Raw genomic sequence first — 25,842 nt, forward strand, 5'->3', positions numbered from 1 at the left:
GGTCGGCAGCCTTTAGTTTTATCACTTCTTCATCCTGTCGGTCGTTTGATTTATTAATACCAACATAATAATAATGATGATGATGATGATGATGAACAAAACAGTCACACAGCAGAGGCTCTCATGCGTTATGATTTATTCATAAATGTTGGTAGAACACAATAGAGATGTTAAAGACACTAAACTACACAGCTGTTATTAGATTATATATATGAGTTAGTCAGCAGACATCAAGAGGTCATTTCAGGAGAGAGTATTTCATCCTTTTATTGTTTCCGTCTGGAATCCATGTCCTCATTTGTGGTCTGTCACTGTGAAAACAAACAAGAACCATTCAAACAATGACAATCAGACCCTTTAATTCCACCAAATCAAGCATGGTGCACAACTCAGCATCACTCTGAGTCTGATGAAACCAATAATGTTGAATGTTCATCAGAGGGATATCTGTTGTGTTCTTTTATACTGATGCTGTCTGGGTTTCGAGGGTTTCCAGCTGATTCAGGCCTTTTCAAAAGCACCCTAAAGATTGTAGATGAACTGAATGACTAAAGACATCTATCAACAAATGAAAAATGTTGATTTTAATCCAGTTTGTATTTGGATGATTGAAGGACGGTAACAGACAGTGTTGAATATTTGACACCATAAGTCTGAGCCAGAAACAGTTTTGTTTCTGCGGTTTCCTGCTGTGCCAAGTATTCATGATAAAATCACAAAACAGGAAGAGAAATAACCCAACAGCAGTGACAAACATAGACTTAAACATTCTGTTTATGACAAAGCAGAACATGTCTAAAATCATCAGGAAGTCAAAGATTCATTTTGTATGAATGACGCAGGAATAGCCTGGAGATGTTTAGAAATGTGATCAGGTGTTGCAAGTTGTTACATGATATCTGTAAGACTGACAGTTTGTGTGATGTTAAACAGATGATTAGAAGTCATTTGAATAATCATGTAGCTATGTAAGTGCACATCATTACATTACTGTGTGCTTTCATGTGCATCAAACATTTGGAGTTGGTCCTGAAAGTAGACACTAGTGGTGACCTGATCACACAGGGTATCCGTAGTTCCTGTCACAGCGGGGGTAGCAGTGGGGGTTCAGCCAGTTCTCCATATTGGTCTCCTGGGCCCTCTGATCCAGAGCCTGCATGTGCAGAAGATGCTCCTGTATAGGGAGGGAATGGGTGAACAAAGTGGAGGTGAAGAGAGATGAGAAATAAAGAAACAACCGAAGAGCTGATGATGGTCTCCATATTATTGATGATGATGATGATGGTAATGACGATGGTTTTTGTTTGATAACGTCGACTTATAAGATGGTTTCTATACTGATTAGAGCTCTCAAGAACTGCCCTCAATGTTGTGCTTTGCCTCTGGTCACTTCCTGTCAGCACCTGTGTGTCCAATCAGACTCAAAGCTGATCGTTTGCTCTTACTGACATTGTTCCCTTTTTTCTAGATCCTTGCTTGTGTTGTACTTACTCTCTGATGTACGTCGCTTTGGATAAAAGCATCTGCTAAGTCAATTGTAGAATTGTAGCTGATCAGATGAGACCTTAGGTAATCAGCTGTGACGCAGAGCGGTTTAGTCCTCTGCTCAGCCTGTTTGCATTTCAACACAACAGCAGAATAAAGTGCACATGACAGCACAAAGTGAAATTACAGAGATGAGTGGAAGCTAAACGGAGGTGAGCTTGTCTGGACCTGCACTGTCATGAATGGTTGCATTCAAAGCATCACAGATTCAGAGAGAGAGAGAAATGACTTCATGGATCCTGATGCTGCACTAAGAACAAAATGGTCAAATGAAAATAAATGGAAGAAGGCTGGAGGTACACGTCTTACTCTGCAAATTGACATGGGATTCATAAGACAGAACTGTAATCTAGCTATCTAAAAAAACATATTCCTTCTAATGATTTCAAGTCTCCCTGAAGTGCTCATCTGAAGAAGGCCCTGAAAGTAATATAGAGATTAAATCATTTATTGTAAATGTAAGAAACTGTTCATCAGCAACATAACACTCTACTTAGTGATTTCCAATTAGAACTTAAATAATAAATTATGTTAATTTATGGTTTATCAAACATGAAACTCTTCTGCACAAGATCTCTGTGGACTAAGCTTTTTTTAGTATAGTTAGTTATTGTGACATTTTGTTATAAATCTTGACTCACAGACACTAGAGATGATTTACATTTTTAACTGATATGTCAAATTAATTATCCAAGTTTGGAAAAGAAAAGTATAGAAAAAGAGTGTGAAAATATGCTGAACATTCTTATCTAACACTCACCAATCACGTATCCCTTTATATGAAGACAAATATATTCAGCATGATGATCAACTTAACATTAAACATTATGATTTTGTAATGATGCATTATTGTAACAAATGTAACACACCTATAAATCCCTTCTTGTTGGTGTATAAGATGTCATTTTTGAAAATAAGATATGTCTTTAAATGATGGAGAAACCATAAAAACAGTATGAAATAAACCCACCTGCTTGTGTATAAAAATGTCATAATGCATAGTATGATTTATTATGATGTGAGTAGAGTTTAAAAAATCAATTAAACATTTAATTACTTCTCTAATCTTTTGCTCCTTATGAGGAATCATCATTATTGATAAAAAAAACATTTTCATGAACACTGAAAATGAACATCACAGCAGTTTATGACTTCTTATTTTTTATTGGTGCTTTCAAATACGACAAAGAAAGATTGTTGCCCATAAAGCTCCACACTCAGCATGATCAACCGTCAATACTATACAATCTCCACCTTGAATCCATAATGTGTCTGTGCTCTTTGCTCTGAATGAACCTTACCCGCATTGGCTCATCGGGGTGGCCAGCCTTCATTGGTCGCTCCTGCCTCTTGCTGCGGAGCAGCTGCTTAGCGAAGCGCTCTTTGATGATAGGGTTGGCATCTGAGGGAGAGAGAAAGATAAGAAGTTCACAGCAAGGAGATTCAATGTTTACTCTCATGTCTTGTGATGCACAAATCCATATACTGCCATTGGTGCTGTGAAGAAAACCACTGGGTAAAGAAAATGAAACCAGGTTTTTATATGATCTAGTTTGGTATATGTTAGTGAGTGTATCATGTCTAGTAGTCTGATCTTCATTCAACCTCTGCCTGAGTTTTTTTTTTACCATGAACAAAAGCTGTTTGCTCAGTTTTGGCTCATCAGGGTAAAAATAGCAGTTTTCAGACTCATGAATTCCCCTCTCACCCGATCTGCTGCTGGAAAGCTGTGTGTGACCTGATCTGTTTACTCAGTCTATGTAAGGCTGTTTATTTTCCAATACGAGTCCCAAGGGTGCAGCTCACACACTCACACACACACACACACACACACACACACACACACACACACACACACACACACACACACACACACACACACACACCTCGCAGAGTGAGGGCTCTCTGCCTTGCATAAGGAGGCAGGGTATTTGGCTGGAAGGTAACAAAGTGCCCATTCATCCTGGTGTCTCTCCGGGGAGCCCGGTCAACGCAGCACATGACCCCACCAGGCAGCCAGGCTGAATCTGTCTTCCTCTCCTGCCAGAGGGAGCTGCAGTGAGTAAACCCAGCTCTGTCAACACGAGGTATACGACCTGCTGCTGCCTGGGCCCCCCAAAGCAACGTGGCAAAAAGTTCTCCAGTTATCTCATTATGAAAAAGGTACTTTTGATGTAAAGAAACATGAACGATCGTTAAGACTTGCAAAAATTCAGTTTTATTCTAAACTCGGCTTAACCAATTGTTTACAAATTGGTACAGTGGCTTTAAATGGCAACAACAACAGTTGTAACTAATGTTACAGTTGTGACTTAATGAACAAGATCTAGAATGTAGACCTGGTCTCTATGTGATGTGTAACGTGATAACCTTTGCTGTGCCATTGCACTAGAAATAGAAATTGATTGATGGTTGTTGCAAAATCAGACCTGTTAAAAGCAGCAGGGATAAATAATACAGCACAGTCTCCGATATTTAATCTTTGCATCCAAATACAATCATGTAACAAAATAGGGATGCACTTTAATAATGCAGTTCTAACTACAACATGTTATGTCCCTATTAGGTTTGTCTTACTGTATTGTACAGAAAAAGGTGTCCTTTTGATTTGAATGTTACCATGGTAGGTACTTTTGACTTTTAGCTATTTATGACCTGATGTAAGTGTTAGTGTGAATGTTTGTATGTTTTCATGTTGAGCCTCAACAAAAGGTAATTTTCTGTCACAATGTGATAGACAATAAAGTTTTTTGAATCTTGAATCTTGAATCATGTTGCCCCGTAATACAATGTTACATGTTGCTGCTCTTCCCGGGTAAACCCCCATGAGTTTCCTACCTGTGTAGAAGGTCAGCAGGACCAGGCACAGCGAAAACACCACCAGCTTCTTCATCTTCTTCACCTTCTCTCTGTCTGAGCCTCCTGTGGTCTGCAGTCGTGACTAGAGTCCAAAGGGGGTAAAGGGGGAGATTCTCCTCCTCCTCCTCCTCCTGCATGTCAACCACAAACTGTCACATACCTGCTCATGTTACTGGAGAGATAATACAAATAAATCATGAATACACAAGCCTATCTATCATCAGAAACGCTAATACATGTACTTTTACATAAAAATACAGTTTAACATTTCTTATATTAAATATTCATATTTGCAAAATTCAGCATTCTATTCAGTGAGGCAAGGAGAAGACTGTCCACTAGATGGCGATGCAAACCCAGTCACTAGGGGAAAGGGAATGTTCTTGAGACGTTTTGAACATTTAATTAAATTCTCTGTTGAGCAAATGGAAATGACTTCTGATCGGATGTGTTAGCAGGGGAACACTTGTGTAGGCCTAATCTGTTTTTGAAATGGATTATTTTCTTGTAAATGAAGGTTACCCCACAGTATGCGCCATTTCAAAAGTCTATATATCCTTTATCTTTCTCTACCTCTGATTGGATATAGATGGATGAAATATCAGAGGAGGAATAAAGGAGTTACAGTCTGTGGCTTCTCTTCAATTCAGAACAAAATGTGACTTCCGTCCAAAGTAGGTTTAGAAGCTTTTTAATTTATTTAGCATGTCTATACATATTTTTTAATAATGTATATTTTTCACATTGGTGGACTATATTTTGTTAAACCACGTACTACTAAATACATTTTTCAATACTATGCAGGTTTGTCCAGCAGTAAAAGCATGGGCCTAAAGGCTAAAAGGCTTGACATAAATTAATGAGAATTTATAAAATACAATGCACCAAGACGGGATTTATTGCCCAAGCATCAGCCTACGTTTTTAATATAGCCTACTACTATTACTTAGCTATTTCACTCCCGGATTAGAGCACTGCCAGTGACGTTCAAATGAAAACGTCACTGTGCGTCATCCTTTCCGTTTCCTGCTTCTTCCCGCCCCCCTATGCTTTACGCACACGTCTTCATTACCCTGCGCACTTTAATGAGAACGTTGTTGGGATTAATTCCTGAGGGTAGAGAAAGCTTTTGTTCCCTCAATGTGATTATTTTACACGCTATGAGCTCACGGTGAATTGAAGGCGCATGCGCACTCTCGGCCTGCACGCTGTACATCAGGAGCGTCAGGAGCTCACAGTCAGAGATGTTAAAGAGAGTAAGATGTTTACTCTGCTGTTTTCCGTGGTCGCTTGTATATCGCAAGTCAAACAGGAAATATCCAGTCTTTAACAACGAGCCTACTACTGAGGTTGATACATAAAGAAGTCTATCAAAACATCTGGCATTATAGCATATTTAATCATTTATTGTTTATTTGGAAAAGGCAGAGCACTTACAAACCTATGCTCTACATAATAACATATATGTATTATAGTTTAAGCTCATTTTCACATGTCGAGCAACAGAATGCTGCACTTGCAAAAGTAATATTGAAAAGTAAGTAAGGCAGTAATGTAGTTACTTAGAAGTGCTGGACTTAAGTGCAACGTCTTTGGTCAAGGTCAAGTATTACGCTATAGAAACTGCCTAAATGATCCAATTGACTCTTAAAATGTCATTCAAAAACCCTGTGGCAGATGTCAGGATGACCCGACCCCCAGGTTAAAAACAAAGTGATTCATAAGAAGCCTATTTCAAATTCTCTGGTGTCATACCTGATGACGTATCTGTCAAGGACTGGACTATTACTTAGGTCTACATACTTCTGTACTTTCAGTGAAGCAGGAATTTGAACGCATGTATTTTAGGCTTACCTGTAATCAGTTAGGCTATACATTTTATCAGTTTTTATTAGGCAGGATAAGGATCTCCATGCAGCAAAAACACACTTGGTTTGCCTGCCCTGACAAACTCTGTAGACATTCTTGAGCACTTAAACTTAATAATTCAAATTATTTGACTCAAATAATGGAATGCAACATTTTGTCTTCAAAATTATTATTCTTTTTTTTTGTATATAATTGAAAAACTTTCCCCACTCTACGTACTTCTTTGTGCTTTAGAGTTGTATGTATGTGCGCATGCGCGTATCATCCAGTTGGTGGGGTGAATCATCTTGACATGGAAACACTCTCTGATCAGGCTAGGGTTGCGAAGTAGCTCATTGGCCAAACGTCACACTGGTGTCTCTTGTTTATAGCTCGTTAAACTCTGAAATGTTCATCTTTAAGATAGAAGTAGTGGCAGCGTCCGGGACATGTTTGTGAACATGGCTGTCGCAGAGAAAACGTGGCGTACGTCCTGTCTCTACTCGCTGTTGTTTACATAGCTTTTCCTGTCGTACCAGTTTCCGCTCTTTAGCATCCCCCATCCTTCAGCAGAGATGTGCAGGGAGGGGGACGAGGTGCAGGACGACTGCGGCTCCCGGGAGGAGTGGACCCTCCTCTTCTGGACCTCTGTGGCCGTCATCGTCCCGGTCATCATCACACTGTGGTGCAGCGCGCAGCGCTCCAAGCGGAAAACGCACATGAAGGATTTCTTCCGCAAGAGCAAGCACGGCTGGCACTACACAGACCTGTTCAACAAGCCCACCTACTGCTGCGTCTGCTCCCAGCACATCCTCCAAGGGGCTTTCTGCGACTGCTGCGGCGTGTGCGCCGACGACCTGTGCCTCCGCCGGGCGGACCGGAGCCTGTCGTGCAAGGAGATCATGGCCCCCTCCTCCGGTCCTGACGGGGGCATGGAGCACCGCTGGGTCCGCGGTAATGTCCCCCTAGCTAGCTACTGTACAGTGTGCAAACAGCAGTGTGGGACCCAGCCGAAGCTCTGTGACTTCAGGTATGAGACGCTACAGGTGCAACCTGACGTAGGCTACCTGTCATAGCACACATTGACATACCTGCCATTGTTAAGGTTGAGGCATCAGCCTCCCCCCCCCCCCCCCACCCCACATTCTGCATCAACCTTCCAGAGTTGTCATGCCATACTGGTGCACATCCTCATTTCATGATAATCCGTCTGCTGCTGCTCTGTGGGAGAGAAACTAACCAGCTGGCAACATCCCATATTGTTATGTAGATTGCTAATCGTAGAACATCTGGCCAGAGGTGAATGTTAGAGATGGACCAAAGGGGGGTCAAGAGATGATTTAGTGTATTTTCATACACTCTAAGAAATTGCTGTAAATTTACAAGGAAATTTCATCAGTATGATCCTGTCATGTTTAAATACAGGACATTACTGTATTATAACGGTTTATAACAATATTTTAATGTTAATTGCTTGAAGGAAACAAAACAGTAATTTACCGTAGTTTTTGCAATGCATTTGTCTTAACATTTTAAGTTGCAATTTTAAAGGCACTGTTTATTTATTATTTTAAAACATGGTGTTTTATAACATGACATGCAAGGAATCATTTATCAAATCACTAGGTTTAGAAAATAAATATATTGTGTCCATTTTGATAGAAGGAAACAAATCTATAGCTAGGTGTAGTATTTACAATTCACAGTAAAAATCTGCAAATATACCTCTTGTGAAGAAGTGTAAATAAACAGTATTAAACAGTTAATCCTTTCAACAGTATTTTCCTGTTAAGGTTTAAAATCACAGCTTTTTGCTGTATTTAAAAAAACGTTAGAAAACTGTAAATTTCAGCAACAGCAATATACCGTTAATTTTACAGGAACTTCCTGGCAACCCTACTGCCAGTTGTTTACCGTTTTTTAACAGGGGAATTTCTAAGAGTGTACTTTCCTAACATGTGTTTGTCTCTCCTTCAGGTGTGTGTGGTGTCAGACCACGGTGCACGATGACTGCTTGGAGAGCCTGGACGACGCAGACCAGTGTGAGCTGGGCGAGTTCCACAGCCTCATCATCCCTCCTCACTACCTCTACCACGTCAACAAGCTCCGCCGCCGCCACCCGGATGAGTACAGCAAGGTGCTAAATATCTGATTGTTTTTTTTTAGCATAGTGGATACTGCTGGTTTTCTGTTGTATATCAGATATGTTTTAATGTCAGCTGACTTGTTGGTGTCATATGTGTGTTTGTGTAGCTGGCCTCTTCCTGTGGGAGTGGCTGGACTCCGGTCTTGGTCTTGGCAAACACACGTAGTGGGAACAACATGGGAGAGGCTCTGCTGGGAGAATTTCGCACTCTTCTGAATCCAGTGCAGGTAAGTCTGAAGTTTTTTTCTTGGTTTGTGTCAGAAGCACTAAATCATCCTTCAAACCAACATGCACTCTTTATCCTTTTTTTTTATCATCTTTGGCATTAGTCAAGAATGCATTTCTGTAAAAACCTGAGTCTTTTTTTCCACACTGTCTTCCAGGTGTTTGACCTGTCTGAACTGACTCCCTCCAAAGCCCTCCAGCTGTGCACCCTGCTGCCCCCCGGCAGCGTCAGGGTGATTGTGTGTGGTGGTGACGGCACAGTGGGCTGGGTGCTGGACGCCATTGATACTATGAAGCTAAAGGTTAGACATCAACTCTTGACTTCTTCTCTCCACTTGTGTAACACTAACTGTTTAACAGCTCACCTAACTGCTCTCTCGTTGTCTGCTGTCAGGGCCAAGACCAGTTTATGCCACGAGTGACCATCCTGCCCCTGGGGACAGGAAATGACCTTTCCAACACTTTAGGCTGGGGTGCCGGGTATGCTGGAGAGATCCCTGTGGAACAGGTTCTCCGTAACATCCTCGATGCTGAGGTGGTCAAAATGGACAGGTGGGGGCACGGCAACTCGCTTCTGGGCAGAGTTTTCACAGAATGATCGTTTGTCCTCAGTTTGTAAATATGATTGAGTTTTTGTGGGTTAAAATTACAAAAACATTTTTTAATTTATGTTGACCCGTGTTGTGTTCAGGGTCTAAAATGATTAGGTTTAAAATAAATAAGACACAAATACATTAGAGCCAAGAACAGAAAGACAGAGAAGTTTTTACTCCTGACAGCAAATTATTTATCCCCTTTTGTTTACAACAGACAAAACATCAATGTGAGGATCTCAAAGTTCAAGCTTGAAAAGAAATCAGTAAAATGTTTTGCCTAGAAGTGAAAACAGGTTTGATTGAACTGAATATTTGGATCTGATCTAAAGCCTGAGTTCTGAGTTCTGTACAGTTTGGAGTTGGTTGGTGCAGGGAATTGAACAGTCTTCTACTTTGATCAAGACGTCCTGATCAGCTGTGATTGAATAGACAATCCTGCATGTGTAATTCTATCAATATGAAGAGGTTTGTAAACTTTAGATGAAGAATTAGCAACAACAACAAAACGGCACTAGCCTACTTTTGTACACCTTCATGTATGTCAGATTCTAGCTCTTGCCTTGTTGGTGTTTCCTTAATTTCTGGTCATTTTCTATTTGATCCTCTTCAGGTGGAAAGTGCAGGTGGCTTCAAAAGGCCTCTACTTTCGCAAGCCAAAGGTGAGCATGAACTCTCAGTTGGTAGATATTTATTTTGATATCCTGATGTGTTGGAGTTGTCGGTTAACTTCCTCTCCATCCTCCTCAGGTGCTGTCCATGAACAATTACTTCTCTGTGGGGCCTGACGCTCTGATGGCGCTCAACTTTCACACACACCGCGAGAAAACCCCCTCCTTCTTCTCCAGCCGCATCATCAACAAGGTGAGAGAGTTTGAGCCACGTGACCTGAACACATAAATAAATCACATGCAAATGTTGACTGAGTTTAACTATTAATGCAAAGTGCAGTTCCTCACTGTGAGTCTTTGTTCTGTTTCTCAGGCCGTGTATTTCCTGTATGGAACCAAAGATTGTTTAGTGCAGGAATGTAAGGATCTGGATAAGAGGATTGAGGTACAGTAGCCTTATTCATGTAATCAACTTTTGTGTTCATTCTTTCCTCACTCTTCATGAATGAAAGTTTTCACTCTTTGTGATACACTTTGCTGGAAATCACTCGACATTAGAAGTCTGGCCTCCTCTTATCTAGCTGTATCTTCAGGTATGATTTTTAATTTCCTGTCACATCTGACCTTCATACTAAACTTATAGACTCCATGTTTGCTTGGGGCTTCAGGATATTGAAAAATAAAGTCATATTGGGTTTATCAGTTTGATATTACGATTGTGATATGTTTCAATATCGGGGGGGATGACCATGTAAGAATCACAAATGTAATGAAAACTATAATGATGTGACATGTGTTGGGTCGTAAACAAAAAAACAAACCTGTATTCTTGCATGTTGAGAACAAGTCTGCAGATGCTGAATCTTCTCTGGAGCACTAGACTTCTTCCTTATGATGCTTTTTTGCATCACATTTTGCAAACAAAATGACTACTTCTGGATATTTACCAGATGCAATTTTCCTGTTATTTTGAAATTGCATGATTGCATTTTGTGTCTCATTTCATTTGATTGTTAATGCAGAATATTTACATTCACATTTATTGGTGTTTTTGATCTTTTAAACTCTCTCCCAGCAAGAACTCAAATGAGATGATTTCACGTTAAACTAAGATGAAACGTACGGAGCCTCTGAAGGCCCAAAAAGTTTTCTACTTTTTGGGAATTCAGGGGCGCCGTAGAAATGTAATCTGCAACAGGTTATTATTTATTTATCACTACAGGCTAACCAGTAACAAAGATTTCTTTATTGTATGTTGTCTACAGTCCAGTGTAGTTTTATAACTTCAGAATGCCACAGCCCACTTTCAGATAAAAAATATCATTTGAGGGCCAACCAGAGCCTCATATCACACATCTGACCCACATTTGAGATTACATTTACTGGATTTTCCTGTAGTTTTTACTTAAGAGATTCTATGTAAGAGTTTGTCTACAGCAATGTAGAACAAATTAATAATAAATCCACAAACACATTTCATAGCAGCATAAAAAGTGAAAATCTACATTGTTAAAATGTAGTTATAAACTTTGTCTTGTGTTTGATGGTAACTTAACTTTTGTGTCCTTCCTGCAGTGCCTTCACAGGCCTACAGGGGGCTGTGGCCTACACGTTGTTAATCACTGGTTCACACTCTATAATTTATTTACAGGAGGAATTTGTTCAGATATGTTAGCCTAAAGTTTTCCTTCACTGCACTTTGATACATTTTTATTGAATTTTAAGTGTTTTCTTTTGTATCATACTCTGTAGTTTATTTTTCAACTTAAAATTGAATTTCCCAAAAATGTAATGTGGCAAGTTTGTCAATGTGTGCATACATCCTCTGTATCACCTAGCTGAAATATAACATGCAATCAGTAATGTCTTTCACTTCTGTGACAGAGAAGGAAAAGATTTAATTGATTTATCAAGTCAGCATCCAGTTGATGATACTCTGTGTGTGTTTGTCCGTGTGTTTCTACCACAGCTGGAGCTGGATGGGGAGAGAGTTCAGCTGCCCAGTCTGGAGGGCATCATAGTCTGCAACATTGGCTACTGGGGTGGAGGCTGCAGACTCTGGGATGGTATGGGGGATGAACCCTGCCCACCCACAAGGTAAGACAAGAACTGGCATATGATACGATACACTTTATCTTCTTGGACTCAAATGATCAACATGAGTTTTCAAGGTAAACAGGTTATCTAGGTGTATACCAAGATACCTGCTGTCTTGGTATACACCTAGATAACAGGTGTATACAGTATTATTGTGTAAATGTCACACAGGTCATATATCCACTATAAGTAAGCAGAATTTAGCTTAAGTGATTGTAAAGGCTCCACTTTACAGGTATTTGTATATAAAGCACTCCAGGTTACCATAGCAACTAGCAGTGCGCAGCAGTTCAGTTGTTGTCTCCCCCCTGCAGGCTGGATGATGGTCTACTGGAGGTGATGGGTGTGTTTGGCTCCTTCCACTGTGCTCAGATCCAGGTCAAGCTGGCCAATCCCATACGGCTGGGACAGGCTCACACTGTCAGGGTGAGGAAATACCCCCCCCCCACACACACACACACACACACACACACACACACACACACACACACACACACACATACACACACACACACACACCACAAACAAGGCTCTGCCACAGTGTTTACTTGCACACATGGGCTTTGAGAAATCAAATAATAAAGGTGTGAAATGAGTTTTCTCTGTGGTTTGAGTCATCACAGCAGTGATTTATAGTGATCTCTTACAATTAGGTTAAAATAAATCAATAAAAGATCCACTCGTAAAACTGTGTTAAAACATCAACATACGTGTAAATCGGGAAAATCATTACAGAGACTTCCAAATAGAGATCCAATGGAATTCCATTTTGGATCAGTTTAAACATCCTGTCAGAAACAAGGACACAGATGTTGGATATCTAGGTAGCACGACCACAAAGAACGACGGAGGAGATCGTTTTGGTAAAACGTTTCTTTAGCCGCGGTGTACGTTTGTCCTCGTCATAAGTAAGAAGAACAAAAGGTTGGTGAAAATGTGGAGGAGAAAACGTTTGAAAACATATCTTGAATTTGAGGGAGTCACTGTCAGATTGGTAAATAACACAATGTGATAAGTGGTCTTCAAGTCATTCATAGCAGGGTTGGAAACTTACCTTCTTCGCCTATCTGCCACTTTCATTGGTAGTGTCACTCATTTTTATTTACTAGTACTTTTTTTTCAACGCAAGCTTTTTTTTTATTGCACAAAAAAAACCATAATAGATCAATGGAAAAACAGACAGTACATAATGATTAGTTAATTAACAAAATATACATTTTGAAAGAAATGTGCTGGAGGAGCCAAATAAACCCAGAGGGGCTTGTCGAGTGGCCCTCCTAGCATAATGTAATGAGGTATAATATCAAATCAAGGCGTACAGTATTCAAGTATGAAGGGATATGTTTCAACGATTAAAAACAGAAATCAAGTTTATTTGAGTGATTTTAGTTTATTATTTTGAAGCTGCTAAGAGTCTCCATTGCAGTTACAGTATGTCCTCAAAAGCTAAACCAGTGAGCTGCAAATGAACATCGACTGACATCTTTCACCATCTCTATGAAAACAATGATTTCAGTCAAGATGATAATTTTCTACATGCATATTTTGACTTCACTACACTTCACTTTTGCGGTGCATGTTTGTTGATGGTCAGAGCAGTCTGTAAGAGAAGAAGAGCAGAGATGACATTGATTTGCAGCTGCGGCTTGTGAAGTTTATTGCTGATGTTTTCTGACAAATATCTTCATCCTTATGTAGCGGTTGTGCACTCTCTCTTGCGTTGTGTGATGAATCAGGCAAACACTTTTACTTTTGGCACCAGCACGCCATTTAATCTGATAACAACAGAAGCACATACGGTCTCTCACAGCCACTCCTCTAGTAATAAGCTCCAACATTGCTAAAACATAAAAACAAATACTTGAGCAACCTGTTAAAAGCTACACCACAGAGATCAGAAGTTACATAACACACAACATGGTGAGCCTAAATGATTCAAAAACATAGTAATATGATCACAGAAAGGTTTTACAATAATTTCGGAGATTCTCTCAAACATGTGAAATGGAAAAATATCACTTTTATCAAGAAAAACAAACATATTTTATAGTATTTCAGCAGAGCTTATTTACACATAAACTAACCACGGGGACAGCATAGTGCAGACTGGCAAAGATACACAGGCTGCACCGCTCAAGTCTACAGGGGCACCAGCAGAGGGCGCTCCTGTTACACAGAGTCCCAGTGGATACTCATTAGAATTAATTATAAACAGTATTTAAACAATAGAAATAGTCAAATAAAGACATTCTATGCCAAGTGATGGCAAGTGGAATCATTAACTCCGTTACACTTAAAACACCAGAGCTATTGTTTTTCATGCTCACAGCAGCCTGATATTTAGAAAAGACAAATCATGTAGCGCTAGACAAGGAGGTAACTGACATTACTACAATCGTTTGCCCAGACAGAATATTCCCTCTATAAGACTCGTTTCATATTGAAGTGTCAGGTGTTCTCTTTCCCTCCAGCTGGTTCTCAAGAGCTCCAAGATGCCCATGCAGGTAGATGGCGAGCCGTGGGCCCAGGGCCCCTGCACCATCACCATCACCCATAAGACCCAGGCCCTCATGCTGTACCACAGCGCCGAGCAGACAGACGACGATGACGAAGACGACGACGAATCAAGCGCCTCTGAGACGGAGAGCCCCACCCCACACGACTCCCCGCGTCCCCCCGGGCCAGCCTCCGTTCGTGCATGATCCACACACCAAACGTCACGCAATCTGAAGCTCTATTTAACCCTCGTGTTCTTTTTCTGAAGCCCAGTTTTTTATTTACCCCTCCTTTGCACTGGCACTGGTTCACCCCTCCTCTGAGATCTTTGCATGGGCTCAATACAAAGATCTCAGAGGAGATTCTCGTATAATCATTTGTTCTCAGAGAACTCTCAGCTGTTAGCACGGTTGGTTTGGAATAGGGCTGGTGTGATCTGCTTTTTTGGTATTTTTTGTCCACCATGTATTGTAACCCACAGCTCAGGCAGTCCCCTCTCCACAGCTGGTCAGGAGGAGGTGAATGTTTAAGAGGAAGATGATCCTTGGTGCCAGAGATATCTATATTCAGCTATACTGTATTTATTACACATGCCCAGTGCAACCCTGCAGGGATCAGTGAGCCATTTTTAAACACGTTGCCCAAAGTCAGTTGACTGAAACACTTTAAAGCCATGTCTGAATAAACAGCAGGGGGATGAAGAGGCGATGCAGAAAACAGTGCTGAATGTAAAAGTGTAGATTTGGCTTAAGCAGTATGCTATGCTTTACTATCTGTTAGTGTGTTGTTGTTTTTTTTTACTCCAATAATAGCACAAACAAACAGCACACACCTTTTCTGAATAATATAGGAGTGCTTTAGTGACTCCAGGCGATGAAATGTTTAACTGTACAGACGATGTGGTCAATTCCCCCCTTACAGGCTTCTGAACATTTTGAAGTATCTGCTGCTTTTTGTCACCTCATGATTCAAGTCTTTGTGAAGAAAGGGTTCTGTTACAACAATGTGTTGTCAATCACTGGACATTGATGCTGGTTTGTGACCTTCATGATGCACTGTCTCGAGGAGCTCGCCAAAGTGTTAAATCGTACTAAGATGCAGTCGAGAAAAACAATATTTACCTTTCCTGTAAAACTCACAGGAAACAAGCTAACTTGTTCATTTTTAAAGTACTTCCAAGTAATTCAGAGGACTTGTTTTGCCTTTTGTTTTCCCTCTGTTTACCTGGTTCCTGCTGTTTACACATTTTGTTCTGCACTGTTTTGACACTTACACTGATGCTTATAATGCTTAGGACGTAGGACGTGCACGCTCATCATGTTGACCTTTAAAGTTGCTGCAGACAGTGATAACTGCGGATGAGATTACGCTCTCCCTCTCATGTTGTTTTATGTTATTCAAGTACTCTTCATGTATTTCAAATGTTTTGTTTTGCCAAATGGTCACCACAAGGTGGCGGACTAGAGCAGTATTTTGTTTTGTAGATGGTCATCCACTAAACAAACAGGTTAACCCTAATGCCATCAGAGATATGGGCGTGTCATTTTAATGTGTTGTGTTCAGGTGACATTGAAGTGTTTCTTGATTGCGTCAGATTTGCACACAGTCGGTTTCCTGTCTCTCTGTCATGTAGTGTCTTTTTCTACGTCTCTTCTTTTACCTTTTGGGGTGGTCCTGTGTATTTCAGAGCGGTTGCTTGGTGCCAACAGCCATATCAGGAAAGTCTTAAGAATGTCAGTTTGTGCTTTCAATGTGTGCTGCTCATAGTGAGGCTCAACAGGGATCTGTTTTTTTTAGCCGTGTGATGCCTATGCTTTTGGAATACGCACCTCTCTTGGCAGTTCACCAAGCCGCATGGTTTCATTATCCTCCATTTGTTTAGTGAATGTCTTCAAACTGAGTCACGCTGGGTCTGATCTTTACGTGATCGTCCATGTTTACCACAGTTGCTAGTTATTATTATAATATTTTTGTTAATCTTGATAAATTGATGTAGCGTCAAAGCTTAACATCAAATTTGTGCTGACTGAATTTAAAGATCTTGAAGGAGTTTTCTGGTGCTGGCATACGTGGCTATCACTGTGAGAAGGTCACAGGTTTTTGCTTTGGCAGATACGTTCAAATACTAGAGCTAAAAAAAACCTGATAAATGCAGCTTTGATCTGATGACAGTGGACAATGTACAGCTGAGTCGGTGTCTATAAACAGCCACTAACTGCACAGAGCTTAATGATTTTCATTCATGTAACATAACCTTTACATTTTGTGTGTCCACTACTGATAAGAATGTAAAAACAGAAAAATAATCCAACAGTTTTTCCCTGGCCTGTAATTACATTTCCAACTCAGCTGGTTGTCAGTGTGGCTGACCACTCTGTAACTTGTTTTATGGTTGACGTTGAAGGGACCTGACTGTGTTAATGTTTTGACTGGCTCAGTTTAATGACTGAGTCTTGGAAGATATGAAACAGCGTTAATGTAAACTGAATTTGACACCCGTATCACCCCTTTGTCTGCTACAAAATGCTTTCATTATCAATATTTGAATATGCTTACCTCTGTGCTAAGTTTTAGTTTGAAAAAAAACCCTATAAGGCTGATAGGAATGTGCAGAAAGAAAAAGGACACAATACGGTCTGAAGAAGAAGCCTTATGTTGTCTTTGCTGAAGAGTAAATACAAATAAAAAATATGAGGAAAATGAGCTCTTGTAATGAACAATCATGTTCTAATGGCAGGGAAGACTGCTTTGCAAAGTTGTTGCTAACAGCAACAAAAAAAAACACGATTGAGCTGAATGTAAAGAAGTGATTTTTCGAATTTGAAGACATTCCCATAAATATTTTATATACAAACCACATGTCTGCGTGTCTGTGTTTTTAATGGGGTCATTTTATAAGTAAAAATTATTTCAGTAAGGTAATCTGTTCCACTATCCCCTGATAAGAGATCCTTTTCACCAAGACACCTCGTCTGACACTGTGTTCTTCAACAAGCAACAGCAGCACACTTGATCAATCATTTACAGATTACAGATTTACAGACAGTGTCATTACTCAACAAGCCTTTTAATGCACAATGCAAAGCGACAAGTGTACTCCCCATCATGTGATATACTGATAACCTCCACCTAAAAGAGCAAATACATCTGCTACTGCATCTACTCTTTTTTGTGAGGCCGTGGATTGCCTTTAGTGGATTTTCCAGATGAAGGATTGCCTTTAGTGGATTTTCCAGATGAAGGATGGTCTTTGTCTTTCTTAGTGAAATCAGACTGTTTGGCACCCTGTTTACCTCCACCTGGAGCACCGGGGGGCTTTTTATCTTGTTCTGAAAAATAAATACATATATATATATATATAAACATAATATTCTGAAATATGTGCACTTTTAAAACCTTGATTCTGTGAAGTACAACTGTGAGAAAACCTGATTTTGTAGTCATTACTAAAATGGGTTCTGAATGTGAAAAGCCTCCAGAGTTTTCAAACATCTTAGCAAATACGTAGCTCAGGTTGTTTCAACTTTGTAAGAGAGCTATGAGCTGTTTGATTCATTTTTCAAACATCTCTAATCAAACAACCGCCCTGCCCACATGACAAGACCTTAAGTACAAAGATTAAACTACACAAAGAGCTTACAAATACTGAGAAAATGGTTCCAGTTAAGAGCTCATTTATACAAAAAGTGTAACAAGGTTTATGATTTACAAAATGAAATATTGTTAGAAAACTCAGAGAAGCCATTTCAATGTTGAGCAACAGAAAATTATTTTTCAAAAGATTAAGCCAACAAACAAAGTGCAAGAATCAAATGATTAAACATGTTTTTCTTATCCATGAAGCCAAAAAAATATCATTTTCTAAATGTAATATTTCATATCATGCAAACATTACATGTATATCTGGTCAAGATTTTATTTCAAATGATGAGTCAGCAGGAAATGGTGTGCATGGAAAACAAAAATAACTTTTGAGTAAACAAGATAATAAAGATTTATGACATACTTTGGGACGACTGGTGACTGGAATCATTTTTCTTGTCTGTGTAAAGAAAAAGGGAACATGTCATTTGCTTAACAGCTTATCCTCACATTTTCTGTTCACCTATTTGATCATAATACAAAATACCTTGAGTACGTCATACACAGTGTGTTTGAGTGAAAACCTCAGAGACAGATCACAAAACCTGGACCGCTACATCTAAAGTATCTCCAGAGCTAGTTCAAAGTGTGTTCCTTCTGTGTGTTGTCGGTCTTGCACACATTTGCAGCCTTCTTTGGGATCCATTCGAACTGATTGGGTTCTCTCGCCTTTAAAGCTAAGTTTGGCTAAAAGGGTAAGTATTGTGTTTTGTTGTGTATTTTTGTGTGTGGAGTTGGTTGGTTTGATTTGACTTGTTCATGATCATCTTCTTGGGAAAAGTCATCGGATGAATGCTAAATTAAATATGATCAATATGGAGATCTTTTCATCACGCTGTCATGATCAATAAAACATTGTGCTGATTCGATATCTTACTTGTCTTTGGTCCTGCCTTGAAAGGTGGACCCCTATGAGGGTGAGAGGACTGTGCATACTGGGATGAATTCCAGCCTGCATCTGGAGGAAAATAAACAGGGACAGGATATGGCTGGAAGATTGGCTGGATGGGCGCACGACCTGGACTGTTCTGCTCTGGTGGATCTGGAAGTTTTAAGGTAGGAAGGGGAGTTAAAGAAACTTTCACACACTTACAACTGTTCTATCATATGTTAAAGATGTCTGTGCTTCAAAATGCTTGTCAAAGAGGCATCTGTAGTTTTGCTCCTTTAATTGTTTTGCTAAACAATCATCTTTGATGAACTTACCAGATTCAGGTCCAGCACTTGCAGAACTTTCAGATCCATCTGCAAATGGTATATAGTAAGTGCAGTGCATGTATTAGCTGATTTACAACGTGTCTCTTATTCCATTAAACTAAGCATTTCATTAATTTCACAATATTCCCTCATGACATGAGGTCATGAGACAAACATGTACTGTGGTGAAAAGTGATTGGCTTCATGTTAAACTTTCTGCACAGTGGGGTCACCTGGTTTTAGAGCCAGTAGTCTGTCTTCAACAGGCTGTTTGAAGAGCTCAGTCAGATGCTCCTTCAGCGCAGCAGCAAAGGCCTGTGTTGCTGTCACCTTCTTGGTGTCCAGGTTGATTCGAGGGGCATAAGGGTCAAAGTTCACAACCCGTGGCAAGTCAAAGGAGGCCTGTGAGAAACAAGAGACAGCAAATACCCCAAGTTTTGTAAGACATGGGTCTAGCATGTGTAGGGTGTAGCACCATGCATATATCTGTTTGTGATAGCACCACTCAGAGGAGCCACAGACAGAAATGATCTCAACAGAAATTACATGAAGCTACTTATTTCCTCAATTCATTGATACATTAAAACATAGTGATAATGTAAACGGCAAAGCTGAAACACCCAAACATATTTGATCATAAATCACATAATACACCATCCGACTATCAAGGTTTCAGAACCAGGAAATGTTGGTATCATTGCTAAAAACAACACTGACTCATGTGGTCTGTTGCATTCTAAAATATTGTCGATTGATATATTATGTTGATTACAATCTTGATGCATCTGTAGCTATAGACGTTACACGATTGTTCTTCAAAATGTTGTGGTTGAAACGAAGCATTCACCAAAATAGCATCCAGTCCAATTCCCTTGCCCCTAATGTTTTCCTCCTTTGTCTTCAGGCTAAGCATTAAATCCTCTCCCTTTTACCCTCCCTGACTGGTTTTTCATATTTTCCTCCCACCTGTAGAAAGGCCAGGGTCCGGGATTGACCAAGCAGACTGTTGATATTTTCTCTGGCTTTTCTCATGTTCTCAGCGTTCTCAGTAAACCTCTTCGTGAAGTCCTGCACTTTGGTCTGACCAATCTCCATCTCCCGGTCCACCTCATGCTGGGCCTCACGTTCCTCTAAAGCCAACATATCCCGTATCTGCTGATACATCCCTGCCAACGCCGTCTTCCTTTTGGTTGAAGCATCCTACACAAAAAGGAGCCATAAACACAAGACCAACTCAACAGAGGGACCACCATCACATATTTTTTTTAATGAAATGCTTCTTGACATGTTCTCTAATTTTGAGACAAAATTTAAATACCTTGAGCTTGCTCTGCACGTCTTTCATTTGGAACAAAACAGTCTCAGTCCTCTCAATCTTCGTGTCCAGCAAACCCAGCTTGTCCCTAAGGTCAGACTGAAAATAACAATACACCAAAAGTTGAAAACCACTTTAAAGTTAATAATAATAAAGTTATCTGCTGTGTGACTTGTAAATTCAACCTTGCACATCTAAACTTGAACCCTGTATTTTGCAGGAGGCAGATGTTTATTTTAACCTACAAGTCCATTAGAGTTTGAGTTGAGCTGAGCTGTAGTGTCATAAATGATATAGGTACCAACACACCTCTTTCTGGTTCCTCTGCTCCTCAGGTGAAATGAAGGGGCAGCCTTTGTGGACCTGTTGCAGGCAAAGGCTGCAGATTGGACGGCCATGTTCGCTGCAGTAAAACTCTATTAACTTGTGGTGGTCCATACAGAGATGCTCCGACAGGTCCCCGACAGCGTCACAAAGCTGGTGGGCACTAAATTTGGGATTTTCTCTGTGAGGTCGCAGGTGCTCCTCACAGAAAGAGACCATGCAGGTCAGGCAGGTCTGGGACGCTTCTGCCTCCATACATGTATCACAGCGTATGACATCATCTGTCTCCTTTTCTTTGCTCTCCTCCATGTCCTGGCTGGCTTCGCTTTTGTTGGACCTGAGGTTGAGGGTATTTACAATAGTGCTGATGACGGTGTTTTTCTTCAACTCAGGTCTGGTTGGGAAGACGGTCCGACACTGAGGACAGCTGTAGGAGTTCTTCCAGTGGGACAGCAGGCAGTCCTGGCAGAAGTTGTGTCCACAGGGGATGGTCACCGGACAGTTAAAGGGGCTCAGACAGATACTGCAGGTCAGCTCATCCTCCAGACTCATCAGAGAAAACTGACTGTCATCCACTTCAGCCATGACTGGAGCTCTGATGACGCTGTGAGGGATATATAAATTATAAAAGTGAGAAAACATATGTAGACTAAGCCAGGATCCGACTGAACAACAAATTCAACAGAAATAGAAGTTAAGTTTGATAGGACACGCTAGTGGGAAAAGCCTGAGTCAAAATTTATTTTATTGTGTTTCATAGCCTAATTCACTCATCGAAACTACCATGGCAACCTGGTATATTATTATTTCCTTTCTTTCTGCCTCCCTGCCCTACTAATTTCTACCATTGGATTCAGAAATATTAGTCAGCATTAATATGTCACCCTGAAGTTGGCTAATTGACTCTGCTAACTAGCTATTTATTTTTATATGTGGGTGCTATACTTTTGTATGTGAGAAGTTAGCAATTAGCATTAAAGTAAATACAAATTAACAATCACATTTTATGAGGACATGTTAAGAAGGTAGCCTGTAGTGGCAACTTAACTCAAACAAAAATCCTCTTGCCACTTCTTGCAGGACTAGAAGTTTCTGACTCGTGGGCTACTTTCCAAAAGACATATTTTTAAAGTAATCCAAAGATGAAAGGAGGCAAATTTAAAGTGACAAAGAAAGACGATTTATTCCTCAAAAAAGAATTGCAGTTTACAAAATAAGCTCTTATAAATATCACTCATTTATTTTGACCAAAAACTAAAACCGTGGAGGTCAGAAAACTGTTGCTCCTCGTCCTGCTCGGTAGAATGTCTTGTCATCTGAGTATTTATTCACCTGTACCCACATGGCAATTTACGCCAATTAGCTCTGCTTTACGACAGCAGGAACACTTTGCAGCAGCAGGACACATAAACTGAGCACTTATAACCACACAGACCTCCGTTCATTTGATTGAGGAGTTTGTTGCAACGTTATTAACATGGACCAAGTGGGACAAGAATCAGCCACAAAGAGAGTACCAAAGCCTACTGTTAAAGTGTTTGAGGAAAAGCTTAATCAGCTAAAAGGAGCAAGGAAAGCTAAGTTTGCTTATCTCACGAGAAAGATGAAGGAAATTGATGCTCTTATGGAGGATGACAGCAATGCTGAAGAAGTGAATGCTAAAATGACCACTGACTTCACAAACATGTACATGGAATTCTGTGCAGTCAACGATGCAATTAGAGTCGAAATGAACGACAAAGAAGTTCTTCATGATGAGACGCAGTGGTATGAGCCTAAATTCATCAAATTACAAACATTTGTAGAGAATGTGGAAAAGTGGTTGAAAATAGTTCAGCAACAGGCAGATGAGGCTAAAATAATGGATGCTGAGGTAGAACCTACAGATAGTGCCTCAATGATATCATCAGTCGAACACAGTAGTGTGTCGCAAAGCAGCCGATCTGTTTCAAGTGTGTCTACAATTGCATCTTCTGCTCGACTTAAAGTAGAAGCTGAACGGGCAGCCTTGGTAGCACGACATGACCAGATCAGATGTAACACAGAGAATCAGGCTTTAACATAGCTCAGAAAGAGATGGCAGACCTCATCATCTTAATGCTAAGTCAAGCAAAAAGTCCAGCACAAGACAAAGCAGAGTTGCTGATATTGGAGATTTGCTGAATGTCATGGAGCGACAAAATGAGATTACAGAGCTTTTAGTGAGGCAACAGAGAGTCTCCACTCTCCCACCTCTAAATGTCCCAGTCTTTAATGGAGATCCCCTGGAGTTTGGTTTCTTCATGAAAGAACAGACAGCAACCGGGATAGGTTGCATTTCCTTGAGCAGTTCACCCATGGCAGACCTAAGATTCTCGTTCGGAGTTGTTCACATATGCATCCTGACAAAGGCTATGTAGAAGCTAAGAAGCTCTTGAACAAACATTTTGGGAATGAATATACTATTGCTTCTGCCTACATTGAAAGAGCATTGAAATGGCCTGTTATTAGGTCAGAAGACGGAGAAGCGCTCACAGAGTTTGCGATGTTCCTCACAAGTTGCTGTAATACAGTTGACAGCATGGACTATATTGAAGAAATGGATAGCCCTACTAATATGAGGGCAATCATTTCTAAGCTTCCCTTTAAGTTACGAGATAAGTGGAGGGGGGTTGCTTATGACATCCAGGAAAGGTCAGGAAGGACAGCCAGGTCCAGTAATCTGGTCAGCTTCGTGGACAAGCAGGCAAAAATTGCTTCTCATCCATTGTTTGGCAACATACAAGAGCACGCCTCATCAAGGGATGGAAACAAAGCAAATGCAAGCAAAGAAAGTGCTTCAAGGATAAAAGAAAAGAAGAACATTTTTGCAACAGATGTCAAACCTGTGCCAAAGCACACAGAGCAAGCAAGAAAGGAAAAGGAAAGTACTGGCAGCACAGGTGAGAGACAGTGTCTTTTCTGTCATAGAACAGGAAATGCAGCATGAGAAAAAGGGAGATGTGTTGTGTATGAAGTTAGGTGGCTAACGTTAACTTGTTCCTCTTCTAGGAAGACAAAGGCGGGTTAGTCTTCCGGATGATATATAACAGGAAGTAAATGCTTCCTTCAGCAAGACAACATAATAAGTTTTTCTTTTTTCAGACAATTTAAGTTAACCTTAGCCACCTAACTTCATACACAACATAGCCTACTATTTATGTAATTATACATGTATTTCATTCAAACAAACAACGTGGGGGCTGATGCCCTGTCCCGTGGGGGAGATATAAACTTGTTTTGCATTGTTTTGAATCAATGTAAACCTCGTAATACAATTAAAAAACAAACATAAAATCTCAAATTTTGAATGAAAAGGAGCAGAAAGAAAACTAATCTTATATAATCTGCCCCTCTAAACTATGACTTGAATGGCTGTCCCACTTTACCAATACTGCACTGTCCCAGTTCACTCGTAGTGTATTGGTAAACTGGTACAGTGCCAAGACCTTAACATCACCCATCTTCTATTTTTATTTTCAATAATTATATTCCCGTCCCGTTTTCTTGAGCTGCTGTAATGCACAAATTTCCCCCACGGGGATCAATAAAGTTTATCAATCAATCAATCCATCTAAAAATGCTTTGTCATTGTGCTTCCACGCCCAAAACAGTGAGGTCATACCCACATAAACTTTATTTTTTTAATCACATACTTTATTATGATTAGCTCAAGCTGCAACAGTGAAATCGTAATTCTCCTGGTCGCTTTTTAGCTCCAAACAGTGTTCAAGGACCCATTTTTCCTTTGAGTAAAGTTTGTGTATTTAGTTCAGAAAATATAGCACAGATTGTTTGACTTCTCCAACCTTCAAATCTCACCACCAAATCTACATAGTGTACCTTTAAAACCAACTTACCCTTTTGCAAGTGCTGCTAACTCCAAATTAATCGCAGAAATACAGCCTTCTCTTTCTCTCGCTGTGGATGTGTAAGCGACGTGGGTGTATGTGAAGGAATAAATCAGTCCAAACACTTCTGGATCTTTCTTATAACTTTAGTCAGCTTCTTTGACGCAGAGTATATTTCACAACATCTCTTCTCCTCTTTTCCTCTTCCCGGACTACACAGCTCACTCCTGCCTGAACAGCGCCCACTAGGTGGCCTACCTAATAACAGGATATTAACATTACTGTAAACACTTGTAACCAACATTATAGCAATCATTTAAGAACATACTAAAGTTATGTCTGCATAGAGAAAGAACATAATAAACATATGTTTCTAACTTATTTGCATATCCCATTTTCACTCTTGCACTAATACAGATCTGAGAAGAGGTTCTCTTTTGCCTGCCTTCTCTCTCTCGCTATGGATGCATGTCTCTCTCTCTCTCTCTCTCTCCCTCTCTCTCTCTCTCTAGCTCGTCAGGGAGAAATGAAACCTAACTTGACAGGTGCATGAAAACCCAAAATAAACTCAAATTTTCCTTTCAGTCACTTGGTTGAGGTTAATGTTAATTGGTAGGCTATAGCAACGAGTATAAGCACCACTGCGCCATTCCCACGCTGGCCGGCACGGCCCGCGGTCACACTACACAGGCCAGCCGCTCCTCCAGTTTACATGGTGAAGTGAGCCGCCCCTAAATTTGAAGTGCTCACGTATTCTGATCTTTATGGTAAATGCTCCGGACTCCAGAGCGAGCAGGAGACAGAGAGAGCGATGAAGTGAAGTGCTAAATGCCTAGGTCTTACCATAAAACTGACTATGAGATATACGTGTATGAAACGGGAGCAAACAAAATACTGTACAGAGAATAGCTTCGGAGGTCGGTGAAATTAGTTTGAGAATAATACTGCGAGTCTGCGGTAACTTCCGTAACCCCCTTTTATAAAGGGGGAAATAAGGTGTTCACAATTTTTAAAAAACCAAACAGTTTTCTTGGAGAAAACAATAATTATATATATTTTCTTACATAAGTAGAAA

General features: G+C 40.3%; 3 protein-coding genes across 4 annotated transcripts; 1 reads left to right on the forward strand and 2 right to left on the reverse strand.

Annotated features, from left to right (window-relative positions):
* Nucleotides 1-119: 119 nt before the first annotated feature.
* On the reverse strand, nucleotides 120-4,542 carry c2h17orf67 (chromosome 2 C17orf67 homolog). 2 transcript variants are annotated; one of them, XR_009674519.1, is made up of 4 exons: nucleotides 4,384-4,529; nucleotides 2,847-2,947; nucleotides 987-1,174; nucleotides 120-311 (listed from the first exon to the last, which is right to left on the reverse strand). XR_009674519.1 is itself a non-coding variant. In XM_061047439.1 (4 exons), exons 1-3 carry the CDS (start codon nucleotides 4,436-4,438, stop codon nucleotides 1,058-1,060), a joined length of 273 nt encoding a protein of 90 aa, XP_060903422.1. In that variant the 5' UTR covers nucleotides 4,439-4,542; the 3' UTR covers nucleotides 120-311; nucleotides 1,054-1,057. The 2 variants fall into 2 exon arrangements, 1 of the variants encoding a protein (XP_060903422.1); XM_061047439.1 differs by having other exon boundaries at nucleotides 1,054-1,174; nucleotides 4,384-4,542.
* Nucleotides 4,543-6,580: 2,038 nt separating this feature from the next.
* Nucleotides 6,581-17,277, forward strand: dgke (diacylglycerol kinase, epsilon). The gene is made up of 11 exons (XM_061047436.1): nucleotides 6,581-7,282; nucleotides 8,230-8,389; nucleotides 8,506-8,625; nucleotides 8,782-8,925; nucleotides 9,018-9,175; nucleotides 9,830-9,878; nucleotides 9,967-10,080; nucleotides 10,201-10,272; nucleotides 11,797-11,924; nucleotides 12,239-12,350; nucleotides 14,396-17,277. The coding sequence occupies exons 1-11, from the start codon at nucleotides 6,828-6,830 to the stop codon at nucleotides 14,624-14,626; spliced, it is 1,743 nt and encodes a 580-aa protein (XP_060903419.1). The 5' UTR covers nucleotides 6,581-6,827; the 3' UTR covers nucleotides 14,627-17,277.
* Nucleotides 17,278-17,466: 189 nt separating this feature from the next.
* Nucleotides 17,467-24,934, reverse strand: LOC132981248 (E3 ubiquitin/ISG15 ligase TRIM25-like). Its single transcript, XM_061047437.1, has 8 exons — nucleotides 24,777-24,934; nucleotides 20,884-21,502; nucleotides 20,578-20,673; nucleotides 20,226-20,459; nucleotides 19,493-19,661; nucleotides 19,269-19,307; nucleotides 18,427-19,104; nucleotides 17,467-17,749 (listed from the first exon to the last, which is right to left on the reverse strand). The coding sequence occupies exons 2-7, from the start codon at nucleotides 21,481-21,483 to the stop codon at nucleotides 18,893-18,895; spliced, it is 1,350 nt and encodes a 449-aa protein (XP_060903420.1). The 5' UTR covers nucleotides 21,484-21,502; nucleotides 24,777-24,934; the 3' UTR covers nucleotides 17,467-17,749; nucleotides 18,427-18,892.
* Between the last annotated feature and the right edge of the window lie 908 nt (nucleotides 24,935-25,842).

Source organism: Labrus mixtus, chromosome 2, assembly GCF_963584025.1.
Source record: "Labrus mixtus chromosome 2, fLabMix1.1, whole genome shotgun sequence".
Taxonomy (NCBI): Eukaryota; Metazoa; Chordata; class Actinopteri; order Labriformes; family Labridae; genus Labrus; species Labrus mixtus.

What these genes read in the sequence shown, in the direction of transcription:
- c2h17orf67 (XM_061047439.1), bottom strand. Translation starts at nt 4,438, where the DNA reads ATGAAGAAGCTGGTGGTGTTTTCGCTGTGCCTGGTCCTGCTGACCTTC. An exon ending in CCTGCTGACCTTCTACACAG is followed by an intron (nt 2,948 to 4,383) that starts GTAGGAAACTCA and finishes TCTCTCCCTCAG; the next exon opens with ATGCCAACCCTATCATCAAA. An exon ending in ACCCCGATGAGCCAATGCGG is followed by an intron (nt 1,175 to 2,846) that starts GTAAGGTTCATT and finishes CTCCCTATACAG; the next exon opens with GAGCATCTTCTGCACATGCA.
- dgke (XM_061047436.1), top strand. Translation starts at nt 6,828, where the DNA reads ATGTGCAGGGAGGGGGACGAGGTGCAGGACGACTGCGGCTCCCGGGAG. An exon ending in TTGATACTATGAAGCTAAAG is followed by an intron (nt 8,926 to 9,017) that starts GTTAGACATCAA and finishes GTCTGCTGTCAG; the next exon opens with GGCCAAGACCAGTTTATGCC. An exon ending in CCAGCCGCATCATCAACAAG is followed by an intron (nt 10,081 to 10,200) that starts GTGAGAGAGTTT and finishes TCTGTTTCTCAG; the next exon opens with GCCGTGTATTTCCTGTATGG.
- LOC132981248 (XM_061047437.1), bottom strand. Translation starts at nt 21,483, where the DNA reads ATGGCTGAAGTGGATGACAGTCAGTTTTCTCTGATGAGTCTGGAGGAT. An exon ending in AGCAGAGGAACCAGAAAGAG is followed by an intron (nt 20,674 to 20,883) that starts GTGTGTTGGTAC and finishes TGTTATTTTCAG; the next exon opens with TCTGACCTTAGGGACAAGCT. An exon ending in AAGTGCTGGACCTGAATCTG is followed by an intron (nt 19,105 to 19,268) that starts GTAAGTTCATCA and finishes TAAAACTTCCAG; the next exon opens with ATCCACCAGAGCAGAACAGT.